Source organism: Canis lupus, chromosome 13 (assembly GCF_048164855.1).
Source record: "Canis lupus baileyi chromosome 13, mCanLup2.hap1, whole genome shotgun sequence".
NCBI classification, from domain to species: Eukaryota; Metazoa; Chordata; class Mammalia; order Carnivora; family Canidae; genus Canis; species Canis lupus.
The window spans coordinates 16171760-16191820 of record NC_132850.1 but is presented as its reverse complement, the minus strand read 5'-3'; the positions used below and the strand labels follow the sequence as shown (position 1 = coordinate 16191820).

General features: G+C 38.2%; 1 protein-coding gene and 1 pseudogene across 4 annotated transcripts in view; one reads left to right on the top strand and one right to left on the bottom strand.

Annotated features, from left to right (window-relative positions):
• Positions 1–20061, bottom strand: part of TESK2 (testis associated actin remodelling kinase 2) — a 143785-nt gene that overhangs the window by 63430 nt on the left and 60294 nt on the right. For all 4 annotated transcript variants that reach the window (XM_072772408.1, XM_072772406.1, XM_072772407.1 and 1 more), the window contains one exon: positions 5431–5552. In XM_072772408.1, coding sequence (XP_072628509.1) covers positions 5431–5552 — 122 coding nt within the window. The remainder of the gene's footprint in view (positions 1–5430; positions 5553–20061) is intronic.
• On the top strand, positions 3620–3697 carry LOC140603284 (U4 spliceosomal RNA; annotated as a pseudogene).

Sequence of the window (20061 nt, the reverse complement as noted above, 5' to 3'; positions counted from 1 at the left end):
CTGATAACTTAGAGCAACTGATGATAAAAGAACCAATCTTAACTGTATCCGTGTATTTAAAAAAAAAAACATATACACAAATAAAATATACACACCTATTGCCTCTATGACTTACCAAGACCATTCTTTTCCTTCCAACGAGAAATATTAGGAGAGAGAAAGATAAAAGGAAAAAGAGGAAATAGGGAGGTTGGGGTCAAGGAAAAGAGAAATAGAACTGCAAAAGTTCAGCTCACTAACTCCTGCTGGGCACAAAATAGCTGTGCCAGCAGAGGACCAAGGTATGCCCAAAGGATTAGATGCCTACCATCTGGCTGGTCATGCAGATAGCTGTCTTTCCCAAGTAGACTTTCCAAATCACTAATGCAGCAATTTTCGATCCTTTCTTTGTTTTCAAGCAGGAAACTCTTCAAAATTCTTATACAGAAGTTTAACATAAAACAGATAAAAAGTAGAGCAGCTCTGGCTGGATAAAGCAGAGGGGGAAACCAAAAGCCTCCTCTGCTTGGCAGTACCCCTCCCCTCCAGGGATCAGCCTCTAAGGAAGCATGTCTGAAAAACCTAGAGTTCTGAGAGATGGATTTTCCCCAATTTAAATCAATAATCTCGGTTTGATAGAAAAACTTGGTTCATATTCCTCCCTCAGCTTCTGCATCTATAAAGAAGAACTTGCTTTGTTTTTTGTTTTGTTTTTTAATTTATTTATTCAGAGAGAGAGAGAGACTGAGAGGCAGACACAGGCAGAGGGAGAAGCGGGCTCCATGCAGGGAGCTTGACGCGGGACTCGATCCTAGGTCTCCAGGATCAGACCCCGGGCTGCAGGCGGCGCTAAACCGCTGCGCCACCGGGGGTGCCCTATAAAGAAGTACTTGTAAGAACAAGTGTGCTTGTGTCACAGCTTGAAAATAGACTAAAAATAATAGTAGACTATTAATTATTAGTCTATTAGACTAATAATAGTAGACTAATAAATAGTAACAAAAAGTTTAAATTACAAAAAGTATTAACAGTAAATGTGTAAGTCAACTAGAAAAGTATTTAGGAAAAAAATTTAAAAAAAGAAAAGCATTTAGGAAATAAAAATTCTAAGTATTTTTGAGAATGGAACATAGTCATGCTTAGTTTCATATTTAAGGCATCCTAGTAAAGTACAATAAATGTTTCTACTGTTATAGTTTGTACTCTTCAGAATAACGAAAGCCAAAAAGACTCTGCTTCTTCTAGGCAACAGGTAGGACCGTTTCCTTTTGTTGTATTCAAAATATACAGTAAAAGTGAAGACACAAAAACATGAAAGATTTGAACAATTAGAAGCTTCTTTTATTTTTTTATTTAAATTCAATTTAATTAACATATACTGTATTATTAGTTTCAGAGGTAGAATTTAGAAGCTTCTTTAAAAAAAAAATGACATACAAAAGGAGGGAAACTGAGTGGGGAAATATTAGAGAGGAAGACAAACCATGAGAGACTCTCCTAACTCTGGGAAACAAAGGATTGCAGAAAGGGAAGTAGGTGGGGGATGGGGTAACTGGGTGACAGGCACTAACTAAGGAGGGCACATGATGAGATGAGCACTGGGTGTTATACCATATGCTGGCAAATTGAATTTAAATAAATTATTTTTTAAAATAATAAAATAATAAAAAAGTAATCTATTTCTAGGCTTTTAACCACAGTATATTTGAGATCAATGGCTCATACAGAACAGAGTCATCATCACAGTGTAAACCCACCATGGTTAACAATAATTATAATAATTTTCATGTATTATGTACTTTTATGGATTATAACAGATCCACAGGCTATTCTGTACTATCTTATTTGCTGGTTTATTGCCAAGATCAAGACAGAGTTAATACTACCTTTTATATAATAGAAAATTTAGCTGAGAGCAAAGAATACTACTTGTTGAAAGTTAAATGGGTTATTCCTGAGCAATGAAACCAAAAAGAAACAAGCTAAGAAAATAGATCAAGAGGACATCAGAATAGGAACGGTATCATTGGTCTCATCACACCATGTTTCCAGGCTGTACAAATGTATTAAGCAAAACAAGAGCAAAGATCTAGATGGACTTTAGCCCAGTATTTCCCAATACAGTAGCCAGTAGCTTCATGTGGCAGTTTAAATCCAATAAAAAAATTCTGTTCCTTGTTTATGCTAGCCACATTTCAATGCTCATTAGCCACATGTGGCTTTTGGACAGCACAGATAAAGAACATTCCTATCACTGCAGAAAGTTTTATTCAACAGCATTACTCCAGCAGAAAACCTTTGAATGTATTAAAAACAGCAGCACTCGACAAATGTTTGGTGAATGAATGAATGATAAAAGACATGCTCCCATGGGCCATTATAACAAAATAAAAACTAGCCAGAGAAAAAGAAACTAATAATAGTAGCTAACATTTATTGGGCATTTAACATAAGCCAGATATTATTCTAGGTGTTTTATATGTACTAATTTAATTAACCCTCAACAACAACTATATGATGTATTTACTGTCATTACTCTCATTTTATAGATGGAAAAACTAAGATCAGACAGGTTAAGCAACTTTCCCAAGATCTACGATTTGAATCCAGGCAGCATGATCTAGAATCTAGGGCCCTTTTATTTTTAAGATTTTATTTATTTATTTATTTATTTATTTATTTATTTATTTATTTATTTATTTGAGAAAGAGCACGAGCAGTGCGGGGGGAGGGGGTGGGGACAAAGGGAGAGGGAGAAGCAGACTCCCTGCTGAGTGAAGAGCTGGACTCAGGACTCAATCTCAGAACCCTGAGATGGTGACCTGAGTCGAAGTCAGAGGCTTAACCAGCTGAGCCACCCAGGTGCTCCTAGAGTCTGCATTTTTAATCATTATACTATGCTATTCTACTTCTATCATATAATAACTGTATTTAATATTTTTGCTGTGATAGAATAAAAAAATGTTTAAGATTTTGTTTATTTATTCATGAGACACAGAAAGCGAGGCAGAGACATAGGCAGAGAGAGAAGCAGGCTCCCTGCGGGGAGCCTGATGAGAGACTCGATCCCAGGACCTTGGGATCACAACCTGAGCCAAAGGCAGATGCTCAACCACTGAGCCACCCAAGTGCCCAGAATAAAATTTATTTTAAGTCATTCTTCCCATGTATTCACCAGTCAAGTTCACAGTAAAAAGAGTAAGACAAGTAGTGAAATTAAAAAAGACTGTCAAGAAATATACCAAATGTTAATGATAGTTTGATCTCTATGCATTGAGATAAAGGGCAATTTTTATTTTCTTGTTTTGCTAACTCTGTTTTCTTTTTTTTTTTTTTTTTTAATTTTTTTTTTATTTATTTATGATAGTCACAGAGAGAGAGAGGTGCAGAGACACAGGCAGAGGGAGAAGCAGGCTCCATGCACCGGGAGCCCGACGTGGGATTCGATCCCGGGTCTCCAGGATCGCGCCCTGGGCCAAAGGCAGGCGCCAAACCGCTGCGCCACCCAGGGATCCCGCTAACTCTGTTTTCTAAGTGTTTCATAGTGATGATGTATAACTTTTATAAAAACAACAAAAACAATAGAAATGTTATTTTTTAAGTAATATGAAAATACAATCAGCTTAAAAATTCCTAAGCAAGCTCTGCGCAGTGGCAGTATCGTAGCCAATGAGGTTTATTTGAGGCACGATTATTGCTAATTGAAAAATTCCTAAGCAGAATATCAAGACTCATCCATCTCACTCTCAATAATAGAGGCCCCCTAACTACTCAGAACCCAATACACAGCATAAAATATCCTCTTTTGGGCTTTATGAAAGCCATTCCTGAATAATTGTATTACGTTTCCACCTTTATCAATACTATGCTATCGAATCCTCAGTTCTTCTAGGAGAAGCATGGTAGAAAGAGTCCAGGCCTCAGTCACAGACTGTGCCCAACACACAATCTCTTAGCCTCAATTCCTTCAATGGTGATTAATTGTAAAAAATAAATTTTTAAATAGGTAAAGTACCCAGCATACAAGCCTTCATTAAATGGTGGTTTTCCCATTTTTGTTATTATTAGCCAAATGGGTTTTTATTCACTGATTCCTCAAAAAGCTTTGCACTTTCACCTCTGTGCTTTATTACTGTTTTGCTTCTCTTTTCAGAGATCATTCTCTCTATTCTAAAATCCTATTAGGGACGCCTGGGTGGCTCAGTGGTTGGGCTTCTGCCTTTGGCTCAGGGCATGATCCCGGAGTCACAGGATCGAGTCCCACATCGGGCTTCCTGCGTGGAGCCTGCTTCTCCCTCTGCCTGTGTCTCTGCCTCTCTCTCTCTGTGTCTCTCATGAATAAATAAATAAAATCTTTAAAATAAAATAAAATAAAATCCTATTAAAATTCAAGTTCCAATTTGAGTTAATCCCCTCCAAAAAAATCATCCCTGACTCTGCCAACCTAATATGATCTCTCACTCCTTTGAACTTCCATAACATGTAGTTTATTCTTCCCAAGTGGTGAGGTCCTAGTTGATTTTATTAGTTCTCTTTTCATATATGTAAGTCCTAGATCTCCAGTAAGAGTGCAAACTCCTTCCTACTGGCAGATATTCCATTTTATGCATATCTATATACCTTTCTGGTGTCTGGCAAATCACCAGGCTTATACTAAAGGCTCAAAAAAATGTGCTAATTTGATTTATGCATTGAGAAGAAAGTCATCATAATAAAAATACTGGCTGAACATTTTTGTAGTAGACTAGGAAGCCAAGAATTCTATATAAAGGTAGAAAATATCAAGTAAGCAGTATAATCTAATTCCATACTGTACTATCACTGATCAAACATCTGTCTTACTTATGCTGTATGATTTCTCTCTAGTCTAATATAAATATAAGCAGTAAATGACCCTAAGTAAATAGCACTTTTAACTTTTTAAAGAGTCTTACACATAAACCTTGGTTAAAATATATATTGGCTCAAATTGTCTTATTAGGTTTTCATTTGAAAACACACTCATCTCACTAAAAAAAAAAAAAATCAAGATAATTCAAGTGAGAAAGGTTCAGATACTGATTACTAGAAAGTGATGATTATATAACTGTATAACATATAAAAATAATTATCCTCTAAAAAGGTAAACTAGGGGCACCTGGGTGGCTCAGTAGGCGAAGTGTCTGACTTTAGCTCAGGTCATGGTCTCTGGAGTCCTAGGATGGAGCTCTGGAGCTGCTACTAAGAGTAAGGCAATTTGAAAAACAGAAGGAAGTTGCTTCATTAAATGCAACTAATTACCAAAAAATTAAGTCTTAATATATAGAAAAAGACCTACAGCACAGCTACACCCCAACAAGACAGAGCACGAAATTGTTAATCCCTCCTCTCAGCTGTTAATTGTATTCTGACAAGTCTCCAACAATGTTGGGGCTTTCTCACTGACCTCCAGTAGGAAGGAAAACCAATTACCTGAGGATGTTGGGATGGGACAGTCTGTTCATGAGCTGAACTTCTTTCAGCATGTTTGCCCGGTTACTGCTCAAAGTGTTCATCTTAAGAGCCATTACCTGGCCAGAAGCTCGGTGGCGCACCTAGAAAATAAAATAGAGCAAGAACATTGTTTCAAGGACAGCAGTTAAATATGAGTTCAAAGTCTCCGCATATAAACATGCCAAGATGTTTTAGTGCCAGTTTAGATAAAATAGACATCATTTGGGATATTTTTCTGTAAACTGATCACATTAGGGTCTCATATCCATTAATGAAGATGGATTTACTCCATTTAAGACCAAAACTATTTCACATTAAGCTGGCCAGAGAAACACTGTTAATAACACCTCAAGAAATGACATCTTTCCTTTTAATTCCCTAGGGAAAAATAGGGGAAATTTATTAGGTTGGTTCCTTATGGCCAATATTGTGGAGTCTTAGGACACTGATATGAAAAAGTCCCCTTTGTGGAATTTTAAGTGTGCACAGAAAAGATACATGCATAAGCCTTATATAACACTTAAGGAACTGTTGAACTATATTTATAGGACACTAAAGCCACATCCTCAAAATCTCCCTCAATACATACATATATGTACACATACATGAAAAAAAAGCATTGCATGTTAAATATAGAAAGAAGTCAAGTGAACCTTTTAGAGCTAATATTATAGTAAGCCAAACCAAATTACCTTATAATTGTTTAAACATACTCAAGTCAGACACAAAAAAACATGGGCCACACCATTCAAACTATTACCCATACAAGCCTGCCTTCAGCCCAGGGAGTGATCCTGGGGTCCCGGGATCCAGTCCCACATCAGGCTCCCTGCATGGAGCCTGCTTCTACCTCTGCCTGTGTCTTTGCCTCTCTCTGTGTCTCTCATGAATAAATAAATAAAATCTTTAAAAAAAAAACAACCTATTACCCATATATACAAAGTCTACTTCTAAAACATTCACCCTCTATAGAAGTCTATATACTTTTACATGTAAAACTATTGCTTTATAATTTCCATGCACACTCCACAGGTTTAAAAAAATGTAATACTTGTAAGAAAACTAGCTATGTTTTCAACCCCAAATGTTTCAGTAGTAGCAAAATGATACTACCAGAAAAATATTTTATATTACCCAAAAGAAGTTCAATTATTTTTTTTTAAGAGTTTGTTTATTTGTTCATAAGAGACACATACACAGAGAGAGGCAGAGACACAGCAGAGGGAGAAGCAGGCTCCATGCAGGGAGCCCAATGCGGGACTCAATCCTGGGACTCCAGGATCATGCCCTGGGCCAAAGGCAGGCACTAAACCACTGAGCCACCCAGGGATCTTCAAGAAGTTCAATTATTTACTGAAATGTGTTTTTCCTACTAAGAAATTATGAATGAGGCAGTAGAAGATTACTAAATACCAAGGACCTCATTAGTTTCTGGTTAAAAAATCATTTTAGAGGTGCCTGTGTGGCTCAGTCAGTTAAGTGTCCAACTTGATTTTTGACTCAGGTCATGATCTCAAGGTCATTTGATCGAGCCCCGCTTGGAATCCTCTCTCTCTCTGCCCCTCCCCACCCACCTCTCCCTCTTAAAAAAAAAAAATCAGATCCTGCACAATAGGGACTTACTATCCAAAAATGTCGACAACCTATGGACTTTGAGTATTCTTTCATTATGTTATAATTTAACAAGTAGAAGTTTCAAGAGAAAATATGACAACCTACTTAACTCTTCAATCTTCAGAGACTCCTTCAAATGACAATAGCCCCAGAAGTTTAACATAGGTATTGATACAGGACAGACATCACATTTTATCTTAGAATTCAAAGAAACAATGTTTCAGAGTGGTCAGAAAGAAGGGAAAAGAAGAAGCAAAACACTCAAGAGCCACAGGAACCCTAGTCAGAAAAACTGAGGAAGAACACTGGCTATCTCTCCCCTCTTCTAGATCACTTAGTGAGATTTGGAATCCATCTCCCTTCCTAGTACATCAATGATTCTGTTGTCATGTACCTCGTGACTGAAGAAAGAGAAGTGGCTTTCCTTTTCAGATCCTGCACGGATAAGTTAAAAGAGACATTTATACACAAAGAACATACTGACAGTATTTTTCCAACTCTATTTACAGAAGACATCTGTGTTTTAATAAGGGCTCTCCATTCTGAAAGTTACTCTTCTCTTTTTTTTTTTTTTGTTTTTTTTTTTTTACTCTTCTCTTTTTTCATCATCTGAAAACTATCAGTCAGATTTTAACAAAACATCTGCTTTTAAGAAAGTTTGATATTAAAAAAAAAAAGAAAGTTTGATATTAAAAAAAAAAAAGAGGGATCCCTGGGTGGCGCAGCGGTTTAGCGCCTGCCTTTGGCCCAGGGCACGATCCTGGAGACCTGGGATCGAATCCCATGTCGGGCTCCCGGTGCATGGAGCCTGCTTCTCCCTCTGCCTGTGTCTCTGCCTCTCCCTCTCTCTCTGTGTGACTATCATAAATAAATAAAAATTAAAAAAAATAAAAAATAATAAATAAAAGAAAGTTTGATATTAAAACAGTGTGAATTTCAGGGATGAATGATGTGTATTTCAGACCAATCGGGGAAAAAAAAAACCCCACTTCCTTAAACAAGTAGACAAGATGATGAACATATCCGTAACTCGTATTTATCTTTCATCTATATAAAACACTTTCTTCTAGCCCCTTAAATTCTACTTATCTTTCAAGACCACACTCAAATATCCTCTCCTCTCTAAAGCCTTCCTTGACTGTCTCTGGGAACTATTTGTGGTTTCCTTCTTTATACTACCTCAGACAAACATTCATAACACCAGTATACCACTCATTACATGGTTCTGTATATAAATATCTTCCCACCAGGCTATAAAGCATCTTGAGACCAGAATCTATACTGTAATCCATCTTTGTCTTGCAGTGCCTGGAAGGCCTGGTACATCATAAGGACACAGTGAAAACAATGGTAACAACAGTTAAACAAAATTTCTAATACACTTTCTAAGGGTCGGTGAATCATTAATTTATCCAGGTGATTTATTTGAGCAGTGGTGGGCCAGGAGTGATTTTCATTTTCTTTTTTTTTTTTGGGGGGGGGGCGTAGGGGCTGGGGGAGGCGGATTGAAACAAAAGTAGTATAAAATTCGGGCATAATTTTCTGAAGTATAGCATCTAGAAAGGAACAAACAATAAGCTATATGGCTAGTCAGAGAATGAAGAATCAAATATAGCACAAGAGATATTTACATAAATGTTGACAGAATTAGCACTTAGGCAAAAACTTCATGGGACTTCAGGAAACCTCAAAAGATTAATAGATAATAATAGGTTTTTTTTTTTTTAGAGTATAGACTACACATGATAAAGGGGAAAAAAAGTACCATCAAATATAGAGGTCCACAATAGATGGGGAACCTGCCTCAATGCAGGATGATCTTCATTTCAAGTTATCAAAACTACAAATATACTTAGATTTTCAGAGTAAAAATAAGTTTGTCCTCTGCACATAGATTTACTATTAATAAGAAGATTATCAAGAGTAGTATCTTTAAATATCTTTGAAAATAAAGGTTAATGGGGCACCTGGGTGACTCAGTCAGTTAGGCCTCTAGATCTAAATCTAACTCTAGATTTGGGCTCAGGTCATGATTCCATGGGTTGTGGGATTGAGCCCCACATCAGGCTCCATGCTCAGTGTGCACTCTGCATGTCCCCCACGCCGCCCCTCCCCCAATAAGTAAAGAAATAACATCTTAAAGAAAAAGAAAAGAAAGGTTAAGATGGTGGTTGCTAGGGGAGAAAAAAATGGTGGGATGGGTGAAACAGGTAAAGGGATTAAGAGGTACAAACTTCCAGTTATAAAATAAATAAAGGGATGAAAACTACAGCATAGGGAATATAATCAATAATACCGTAATAACAGTATGTATAGTGACAGACAGTAACTATACTTATTGTGGCGAACATTTCATAATGTATATAATTGTCAAATCACTATATTGTACACCTAAAACTAACATGTCAACTATATTTTAATCAAAAATTTAAAAATAGGGATCCCTGGATGGCTCAGCGGTTTAGCGCCTGCCTTTGGCCCAGGGCGTAATCCTGGAGACCCGGGATCAAGTCCCACGTCGGGCTCCCTGCATGGAGCCTGCTTCTCCCTCTGCCTGTGTCTCTGCCTCTTTCTCTCTCTCTCTCTGTCTCTCATGAATAAATAAAATCTTTAAAAAAAAAGGGGGGGGGGGAAAGGGGGGACTCTTTGCCTCTGCCCCCCTCTTTAAAAAATTTTTTTAAATAAAAATGTTAACGTAAAGATCAAGACCTCAAAAAATTAAAAATAGAATTGTCACATGATCCAGAAATTCTACTTCTGGATACATACCCAAAGGAATTGAAAGCAGGGTCTCAAAACAATGTATACCCATGTTTATAGCAGCATTATTCAAAATCGCCAAAAGATATAAGCAACCCAAGTATCTACTAACAGATGAATGGATAAAAAAAATGTAGTATACACATAAAATGGAATAGTATTATTCAGCCTTAAAAAGGAAGGAAATTGGGCAGCCCAGGTGGCCCAGTGGTTTAGTGCTGCCTTTGGCCCAGGGTATGATCCTGGAGACCTCGGATCAAGTCTCACGTCGGGCTCCCTGCATGGAGCCTGCTTCTCCCTCTGCCTGTGTCTCTGCATCTCTCTCTGTGCCTCTCATGAATAAATAAAATAAAATCTTAAAAAAAAAAAAAAAAAAAGGAAGGAAATTAGGATGCCTGGGTGGCTCAGCGGTTGAGTGTCTCCCTTCGGCTCAGGGCGTGATCCCGGTCCCAGGATCGAGTCCCATATTGGGCTCCCTACCAAGAGCCTGTTTTTCTCCCTCTGTGTGTGTGTGTGTGTGTGTGTATGTGTGTGTCTCACATGAATAAATAAATAAAATCTTTAAAAAAAAAAAAAAGGAAGGAAATTCTGACACATGTTGTAACATAGATGAACCTTGATACTATGCCAAGTGAAATAAGCCAGTCACAAAAAGAGAAATATTGTAAGCTTCTACTTACATGAGAGGTATTTCCACTTACAGGAGGTAGTTAAATTTATACAAACATAATGTAGAATGGCTGTTGCCAGAGGCTATGATGAGGGGAGTGATTTGGAATTGTTTACTGGGTACAGAATTTCAGCTGTGCAAGATGAAAAGACTTCTGGAGATTGGTAGCACAACAATGTGAACTGAATTGTACACTTAAATATTGTTAAGATGGTAAATCTTATATGTATTTTACCATAATTATAAATAAATGGAGGGAGGGAAGAGAAAAGAAAGAAAAAGAGGGAGAAAAAAGAGAACAGAAGAGAACATTGGTATTTCTCCTTGACTTTTAAACTCATCTGATGCTACCACAGGATCTCCAAACCAGCTTCCTAAAGAACAGCAGAGTGGAGAAGTGCTCGAGCTCTGGAGAAGAGCAAACTGAACCCAAGACTTTAACACTTAAATGAATTCAGAACGACTTCTCTTTGAAGTCTTCTGTTGTATAATGAAGAGAATAATAGTTTCATAAAACTGTTATGGAGGATAAAATCGTGTTATGTTAATGAGATAATGTATACAAAGTAAATACAGCATTTGGCACATAATAAACATTAAATAGCTATTGTTTTTAATAAAAATAAGAGGGCAGCGGGGGTAGCTCAGCGATTTAGTGCTGCCTTCAGTCCAGGGCTTGATCCTGGAGACCCAGGATCAAGTCCTACGTGGGGCTCCCTGCATGGAGCCTGCTTCTCCTTCTGCCATCTCTGTGCCTCTCATGAATAAATAAATGAAATCTTTAAAAATAAATAAAAATAAAAATAAGAAACTACATGCCCATAAGAATTTAGCTTATCACGGTGCCTGGGTGACTCAGTCAGTTAAACGGCTGTCTTCAGCTCAGGGCATGATCCCAGAGTCCTAGGATCAAGGCCCACATTAGGTTCCCTGTTCAGCGGAGAGCCTTTTTCTCCCTCTCCCTCTGCCCTTCCCCTCAGCATGTGCACTCGTGCACACAAAGCATTCACTCTTACTCTCAAATCTTTTTTAAAAAAATTTAGCTTATCAGGTGGATTTGACATAACACAGAAAATGCACATAATTTTAAGTGAAACAGTAATAAAATTCCTATCTGTATCATGCCCCCAAGATTACTTATTTATTACAAAGGGTAAAATATATCTTTACAAGGGAAAGATCTGCTGACTAGCACCTTAAACCAACGGGTGGGTTGCATTTAGCATTACCAAAAGTGAAACACCTGGCATTATCAACTTCTGATGTAATATACTTGTTGAAATGTTTAATTCAAATCTAATCATAAGGGGTGCCTGGGTGGCTCAGCAGTTTGGTGCCTGCCATTGGCCCAGAGCATGATCCTGGAGTCCCAGGATCGAGTCCTGCGTCGGGCTCCCTGCATGGAACTTGCTTCTCCCTCTGCCTATGTCTCTGCCTATGTCTCTGCCTCTCTCATGAATAAATAAATAAAATCTTTTTAAAAAAATCTAATCATAAAACAATTAGAGGGGTGCCTGGGTGGCTCAGTGAGTTAAGTGTCTGCCTTTCACTCAGGTCATGATCTCAGGGTCCTGGAATCAAGCCCCACATCAGGCTCCCTGCTCAGCAAGCAGTTGGCTTCTCCCTCTGCCCCTGTCCCTACCCTCTGCTCATGTGCTCACCAGGTCACACTCGCACTCTCTCTCTCTCTCTCTCTCTCTCTCTCTCTAAAAAAAAAAAAAAAAAAATATTCAGAAAGAAAAAAAATACAGATAGATAAAGCAATGTAGCAAAATACTAAGTGGTAAATCCAGGTGAAGAGACTACAGGGGTTTATTGTACTATTCTTTCAATTTTCTGTAGATTTCTAAACCAGAAATTGGAAGAAATAAGTAAAAACCATATTTTATTTTCTCTCATAAATTTAGCATTAAGAAATAAAGAACCACTTTTTAATTGTAGAAAAAAATCCTACAGATGATATATACCAGAGCCTGTGTTAAAACAAAAAGTAGAATAAATGTATCAAATGTTGGGATGCCTACAGTGACTAATGCAGTTATGTGTCTGACTTTTGATCTCAGTTTAGGTCTTGATTTTAGGGTCATGAGTTCAACCCACATTGGGCTCCATGCTGGGTGTGGAATCTCCTTGAAAAATAAAAAAAGTTCATCAAATGTTAACAGTGATTGTCATTGGTGGTAGAACTAACATCAATGATTTCTTTTTCTTCATTTTCAATTCTTCTACAGTACTCTTGACTAACTTTTCTAATAGAAAATATAGCTTTTTGGGATCCCTGGATGGCTCAGTGGTTTAGCGCCTGCCTTCAGCCCAGGGTGCGATCCAGGAGTCCCAGGATCAAGGTCCACGTTGGACTCCCTGCATGGAGCCTGCTTCTCCCTCTGCCTGTGTCGCTGTTTCTCTCTCTCTCTTTCATGAATAAATAAATAAAATCTTAAAAAATATATATATATATAGCTTTTCAACTTCAATTTCTATTCATTTTTAACTAAGCATATATTTTCTTTGTAGCACATTAAAACAATATGAATAAAAAATAAGTCCCTTTGACTATCAGATCCCTTAAGCCCAATCTTCTGTGCCCATTCCAAGAAGTAGTTATTGTCCTAAGCTTGATGAGTACCCTTCCAGGCCTTTAAAAAATGCATTGACAACATCTCCCCCAATACATACACACACGGAAACTGATAGATCATGACATCTAACCTCAGAGAAAACTAAAGTTCTACAGAACAGAGGCTTCTTTTATTCACATGCTCAAAAGTCTAAGTATCCCGCAGCTTGTAAGGATGTTTCAAGAGTATACCAAAACAAACAAAAAAGCAAAAATACAATCAAATGACAATACTAAGTCACTAGAAAAATCTGTGTAAGAGTTTCTCTACCAGCATGGTAGTATTCTAATGATTATCCTCCATGATCCCACAATTCTTTTGGATTAAGTATGAATAAAAGGAAGATAAAAGTAAGAGGCCAACCAAAAGAAAGAAAACTATATAAAGGATGACCAGAAAAATTGAGAGTTGCCACTTAGAATGAGTGATCACAGACACCAAGAAAACAAATAGTGGCATTAGGTAGGGAACCATCAAGAATAGAGTTTCTTCCCTTGATCAAAGACTCAGAACGGGGGATCCCTGGGTGGCTCAGCGGTTCATCGTCTGCCTGTGGCCCAGGGCGTGATCCTGGAGTCCCTGGATCGAGTCCCACGTTGGGCTCCCGCCATGGAGCCTGCTTGTCCTTCTGCCTGTGTCTCTGCCTCTCTCTCTCTCTCTCTCTCTCTCTCATGAATAAATAAAAAAAAAAAGACTCAGAACAGACCCTAAAACTAAAATTAGAGTTGAAGATAACTTCAAAATCTACAAACAAGAGCTACAAACCACACACTAAAGACCAGTCAAGTATGTGCATGCAGCCTGGAAGTGACCAATAAACTCTGATTAATCTTTTCAGGTACATTCAAATAGAAACAAACATTGTATCTTCTATAATACAAGGCACTGTGCTGGATGTTGAGAAGCCTGCAGATCAACACTAGGCATCAGCTTATCAGATCTTCCAGCTACCCATGGCCCCAAATCACAAAGTTATCTCATTCTCCAACTTAAAATTCTTCAACGGCTCACCATTATTTGGGTAATGAAGTCCAAACTCCTTAACAAAATTAAATCCATCTACTGCTCCCTGACTATCCCCACCCGACTCTTCTCCTTATTTTACTTATTACATATTATGTATTTACCATTCTTTCCAAATGCATCATACTCTGTCATACTTCTTTGCCTTGATGCAATCTTCACCCCCAAAGTTCCATCCCAATCTCCCTACTAAATTTCTTTGAATATTTAAGATAAAGAAACACCACTTTACCTGTGGGAAATTCATTTTATTTCAAGAAAAGCTAGATGGCTCCACTTTGTGTTTTCTTAGCACTCTATCCTTATTTATCTGTATTACAGTATTTGCATATTATATGCGGTTAGTCTTCTACATGCCTAAGGGCAGTTCAGATTCAAGATGGCAACACAGGGACCACCTGGGAGGCTCAGTGGTTGAGTGGCTGGCTTAGGCTCAGGTTGTGATCCCAGGTCCTGGGATTGGGTCCCACATTAGGCTCTCTGCTTCTCCCTCTGCCTATCCCTCTGCATCTCTCATAAATAAATAAAATTTTAAAAAAAAGATAACAACACAGGAAGATACTGAACTCACCTCGTCCCATGGACACAGAGAATCTACAACTACATATGGAACAATTTCCCATATGCCTCAAGGAAAATCTGCTTTATTCATTTCTTTATCCCCAGAAGAGTAATTCAGCTCCACACCCCACATACACACCTCCTGCCATGCAGGATTTATTCTCATATGGACAATCTAGATTTTTCTCAAATATCTTATAAAGGTAAGCAGGAAGAGAAACATGGCAATAATTACACAAGTATGAACAGACATTAGTATAGACTATATAATCACTATAAACTCATGAATAGAAAAAATAAATTACAGGTTATGTATGTCCTATGACCATTAGCTGTTACTATAGCCTATTTTTATTCCATTTCGTAAGTATATTAACATGCAAATGAGAGTGACAGTTAATATAGAGGTACCTCTAATTCAACCCTAATTTATTTATTTATTCATTTAATTTTTTGAGAGAGAGAGGAGTAAGGGCAGAGGGAGAGGGAGAGGGAGAGACAATCTCAAACAGGCTCTATGCTCAGGGTGGAGACTGACATAGGGCAGGATCTCACAACCCTGAGATCATGATCTGAGCAGAAATAAGTGTCAGAAGTTTAACCAACTGAGCCACCCAGGTGCACTTCAACTCTAATTTATATTTTTAAAATTAAATTAAATAATAAATTAATTTAATTAAATTATTTGCAGATGTTGGTACACTAACAATCTTTTTTTATTTTTTATTTATTTTTATTTATTATTATTTTTTAACAATCTTTTTTTTAAAGATTGATTGATTTGACAGAGAGAGAGAGACCACAAGCAAGGGGAGAGGCAGAGGGAGAGGAAGAAGCAGGCTCCCCATTGAGCCTGATACAGGGCCCAATCCCAGAATCCTGGGTTCATGACCTAACCCAAAGGCAGAGGCTTAACTGACTAAGCCACCCAGGTGCCCCACTAACAACTTTTAATAACAAATCGCATGCAATATATTCACTTTTAGCAGTCTGATATAAAACTAAACTGAGGGATCCCTGGGTGGCGCAGCGGTTTAGCGCCTGCCCTTGGCCCAGGGCGCGATCCTAGAGACCCAGGATCGAATCCCACCCACATCGGGCTCCCAGTGCATGGAGCCTGCTTCTCCCTCTGCCTGTGTCTCTGCCTCTCTCTCTCTCTCTCTCTCTCCCTCTCTCTCTCTCTCTCTCTCTCTCTGTGACTATCATAAATAAATAAAAATTAAAGCAGGCTCCATGCACCGGGAGCCCGACGTGGGACTTGATCTCGGGTCTCCAGGATCGCGCCCTGGGCCAAAGGCAGGTGCTAAACTGCTGTGCCACCCAGGGATCCCTATTTATTCATGAAAGACAGACAGAGAGAGGCAGAGACACAGGCAGAGGGAGTAGTAGGCCCCCTGCCGGATGCCCAACCGTATGCCCAACGTGGGACTCGATCAGGTCTCCAAGATCATGGCCTGAGGCAAAGGCAGGCACCAAACCGCTGAGCCACCCAGGGATCCCCTGGCACAGTGCCTTTAGTTTGACATTCAGTAATTGCTTTAAAAATGTTAGCTGAATTTAAATAATTAACTTGAATCAGGGAGCCTAATTTCTAGAGCAAGAGAAAAGTATAAACCTCTGATCAGCTCAGAGAAATAGTAAGGAAAGAATTAAATAATAATGACAACAACATAACAACTGTCTGTCACAAAGCAATTAATCCTTAACTATTAACTGAATGGCTTAGGACTTCCAGTCAAGAAGTCACAGTGAGTATACAGTAAGCAGGTATAGCAACATAGATATTAGACAAATTGAGCTTATTTTTTTAAATATTTATTTACTTGAGAGAGAGAGAGAGAGAGAGAGAGAGCAGGGGCAGGGCAGGGATGGGCAGTGGGAGAGAGAGAATCTCCAATCGATTCCCTGCTGAGCTCAGAGCGACTGCGGGCTTGATTCCACAACCTTGAGATCATGACCTGAGCCAAAATCAAGAGTCAGACACTTAACTGAGCCACCCAGCCACCCTGACAAGTAAGGTTTAAAGCAGTAATTTTCAATAGACGCTATTCCAAGTCACTTTGAAGTTTTTAGGTTAAGTTTTTTGGGTAATAAAAATAATGGGGGGCAGGGAGTTTTGCTGGCCAGAGATGTTAGACATCCTGCAAGGTACAGGACAGTATTGCACAAGGAAGCATTGTTCTATGTGCTGTATGAAATTCAAATATCTTGCCAGACATTCATGTGAGTGAATAATGTATTTATTATCACCTGAGCTTCGATTCTAACTCTATTTTACATAAAAACAAAGTCCCTTTGCATGGTTTTAACATATGCTAAATTCTCTAGAAATACAACTACCTTATAAATTAAGGAAAAATCATATTTTTGTTATTTTCAGATCATTAAGAATTGGTCAACAGGGATCCCTGGGTGGCGCAGCGGTTTAGCACCTGCCTTTGGCCCAGGGCGCGATCCTGGAGACCCGGGATCGAATCCCACGTTGGGCTCCCGGTGCATGGAGCCTGCTTCTCCCTCTGCCTGTGTCTCTGCCTCTCTCTCTCTCTCTCTCTGTGTGTGTGTGACTATCATAAAAAAAATAATAATAATAATTGGTCAACATTAGGGACTCCTGGGTGCCTCAGTGGTTGAGCATGTGCCTTCGGCTTAGGATGTGATCCCGGGGTCTGCGGATCGAGTCCTGCATCAGGCTCTCTGCAGGAAGGCTGCTTCTCCCTCTGCCTGTGTCTCTGCCTCTCTTTTGGGGTCTCTCATGAATAAATAAAATCTTTAAAAAAAAAAAAAGAATTGATCAACATTTAAAAAAAATGGTGTCTGGGTTTCAATTCAGGTCATGATCTCAGGGTTGTGAGATTGAGTCCCATACTTCAAGCTCCACACTGGGTATGGAGTCTGCTTAAGATTCTCTCTCTGTCTGCTGCTCCCCACCTAAAAACAGTAACAACAAAAGAATTGGTCAACATTTCAGAAAATCAGACCACCAATGGCAATGCTGCTCCTGGTATTTAAATCCCAATACAACATATCTGTATCAGAAGCCATTGTAATCAATGATTTTTTTAACCTTTATTTTAAAATATCAACTAAAGGAACGTCTAGGTGGTTCAGTCGTTAAATGTCTGTCTCTTGATTTTCGTTCAGGTCATGATCTCAGGGTTTTGAGATCAGCCCCACATCAGGTTCTGCACTGGGCATGGAACCTGCTTAAGATTCTACTGCTTTCCCTCTGCTCTGCCCCACCTTTGTCTCTCTCTCTCTCTAAAAAAACAAAACAAAAAGCAAAAAAAACTATATATATATAAATATATATGTATTTATAAAAGTATAAATATAAAGAATATTTTAGCATTGTGCACAAATAAAGTAATCAATGTGCCTACTCTGCATGGGGATCCCTGGGTGGCTCAGCAGTTTAGTGCCTGCCTTCAGCCCAGGGCCTGATCCTGGAGTCCCGGGATTAAGTCCCATATCAGGCTCCCTGCATGGAGCCTGCTTCTCCCTCTGCCTGTATCTCTGCCTCTCTCTCTCTCTGTCTCTCTGTCTCTCATGAATAAATGGATGAAATCTTAAAAAAAAAAAAAAATGTTCCACTGAGGGGGGCACTTGATGGAATGAGCACTGGGTGTTATGCTATATGTTGGCAAATTGAACTCCAAAAAAAAAAAAAAGAGAGAGAGAGAGATTTAAAAAAAAAGTGCCTACTCTGCCAACTTTTTTCCCCAATGAAATATTCAGGATTACATGAACATTTTATAAAGAAACACTGATAAAGTTGGTAAAGATATATCATACTCCTTCTTTTCTCTCCTTTATCAATCTGTAATTTGCCTTGGCAAGCTATCTCTATTTCATTTGAGGTCACTTCCCTCTTCCCCTTAGCATATACAAATAAGTCTAGTCTGGTTTGTTGGTTGTGGGTTTGGTTTTCTTTTTTGGTCTGTTATACTTTTATTCTAATAACCACTGGCATCTCTGCTCTTTAATTTTTCTTCTTGCATGAAGTGGCTTCTAATTGCTTCTCTTAAGTCTAAAACTAGTCATTTATAAGAGAGCAAAAGTATCTATTTCATTAAGTTTTCTACAGTAGCAGGCTCAAAATTTTATATATTGAAATCTATATTTTCACTAATTTAATATTCTTTCACTTTTTGTGTATCATAGTTAGGGTATCATGTTGATGCTTTATAATTACGAATACTAGTAACCTAATCACCCATCAATTTCATTTCAGGGTTCATTAAAAAATTGTTATAATAGCAATAATATAGCAATTATTCATAGCACTTGCTACATACTAGGTTCTGCTATGCTCTTTCTCTCTCTATATATATGTGTGTGTGTTTGTGTGTGTGTGTGTATATATATATACATATATATACATATATACATATATATACACATATATACATATATATACATATATATATACATATATATATATATACATATATATATATACATATATATATATAAACTCATTTAATCCTCAAAATAATCCTGGGAGGTAGGTATTGTTAATGTCCCCCATTTACAGCTATGGAAAATGGGCACAGAGAGATTAAAGGACTTTCTCAAGATCATACATCTAGTAAATGACAGAGCCAGAATTTGAACCCAAAAATGCAAATAGTGGGCCTGAAAGGCATGAGAACTAATCTAAAGAATAAAGAATTCCATGCACACTATCTAACATTCTGCCAAGAAATAATAATCATCATCTTGTATGTATCTAACAACACAGATGTGTAACGTATAAAACAAAAGCCAACAAAATACAAGGCAAATTTGACAAATCCACAGTCTTCGTGGGATATTTTAACATACTTCTCAGAAACTGAAAGTTCTAAAAGAAATGAGTATGGATATGGTATTTTAGTAACAAAATCGACATGCTTGATCTAATCTTATCCCAATAGAGATAGGCTTTATTTATTTATTTTTTTCCAAGTCCACATGAAAACATTTACCAAGGGACGCCTGGGTGGCTCAGTGGTTGAGCATCTGCCTTCCGCTCAGGACATGATTCCAGGATCTGGGATCAAGTCACACATCGGGCTCCTTGCAGGGAGCCTGCTTCTGCCTCTGCCTGAGTCTCTGCCTCTCTCTCTCTCTCTTTGTGTGTGTGTCTCTCATGAATAAATAAATAAAATCTTAAAAAAAAAAAGAAAGCATTTACCAAAATGCATGGATACTACATCATAAAGGAATTTTCAAAAACTTTCAAAGAATGTAGTTCTAGGACACCTAGGTGGCTCAGTTGGTTGAGCATTTAGCTCTTGGTTTTGGCTCAGGTCTGATCTCAGGATCATGGGATTGAGCCCCAAGTCAGGGTCTGTACTTGGGGCAGAGTCCGCTTGGGTTTCT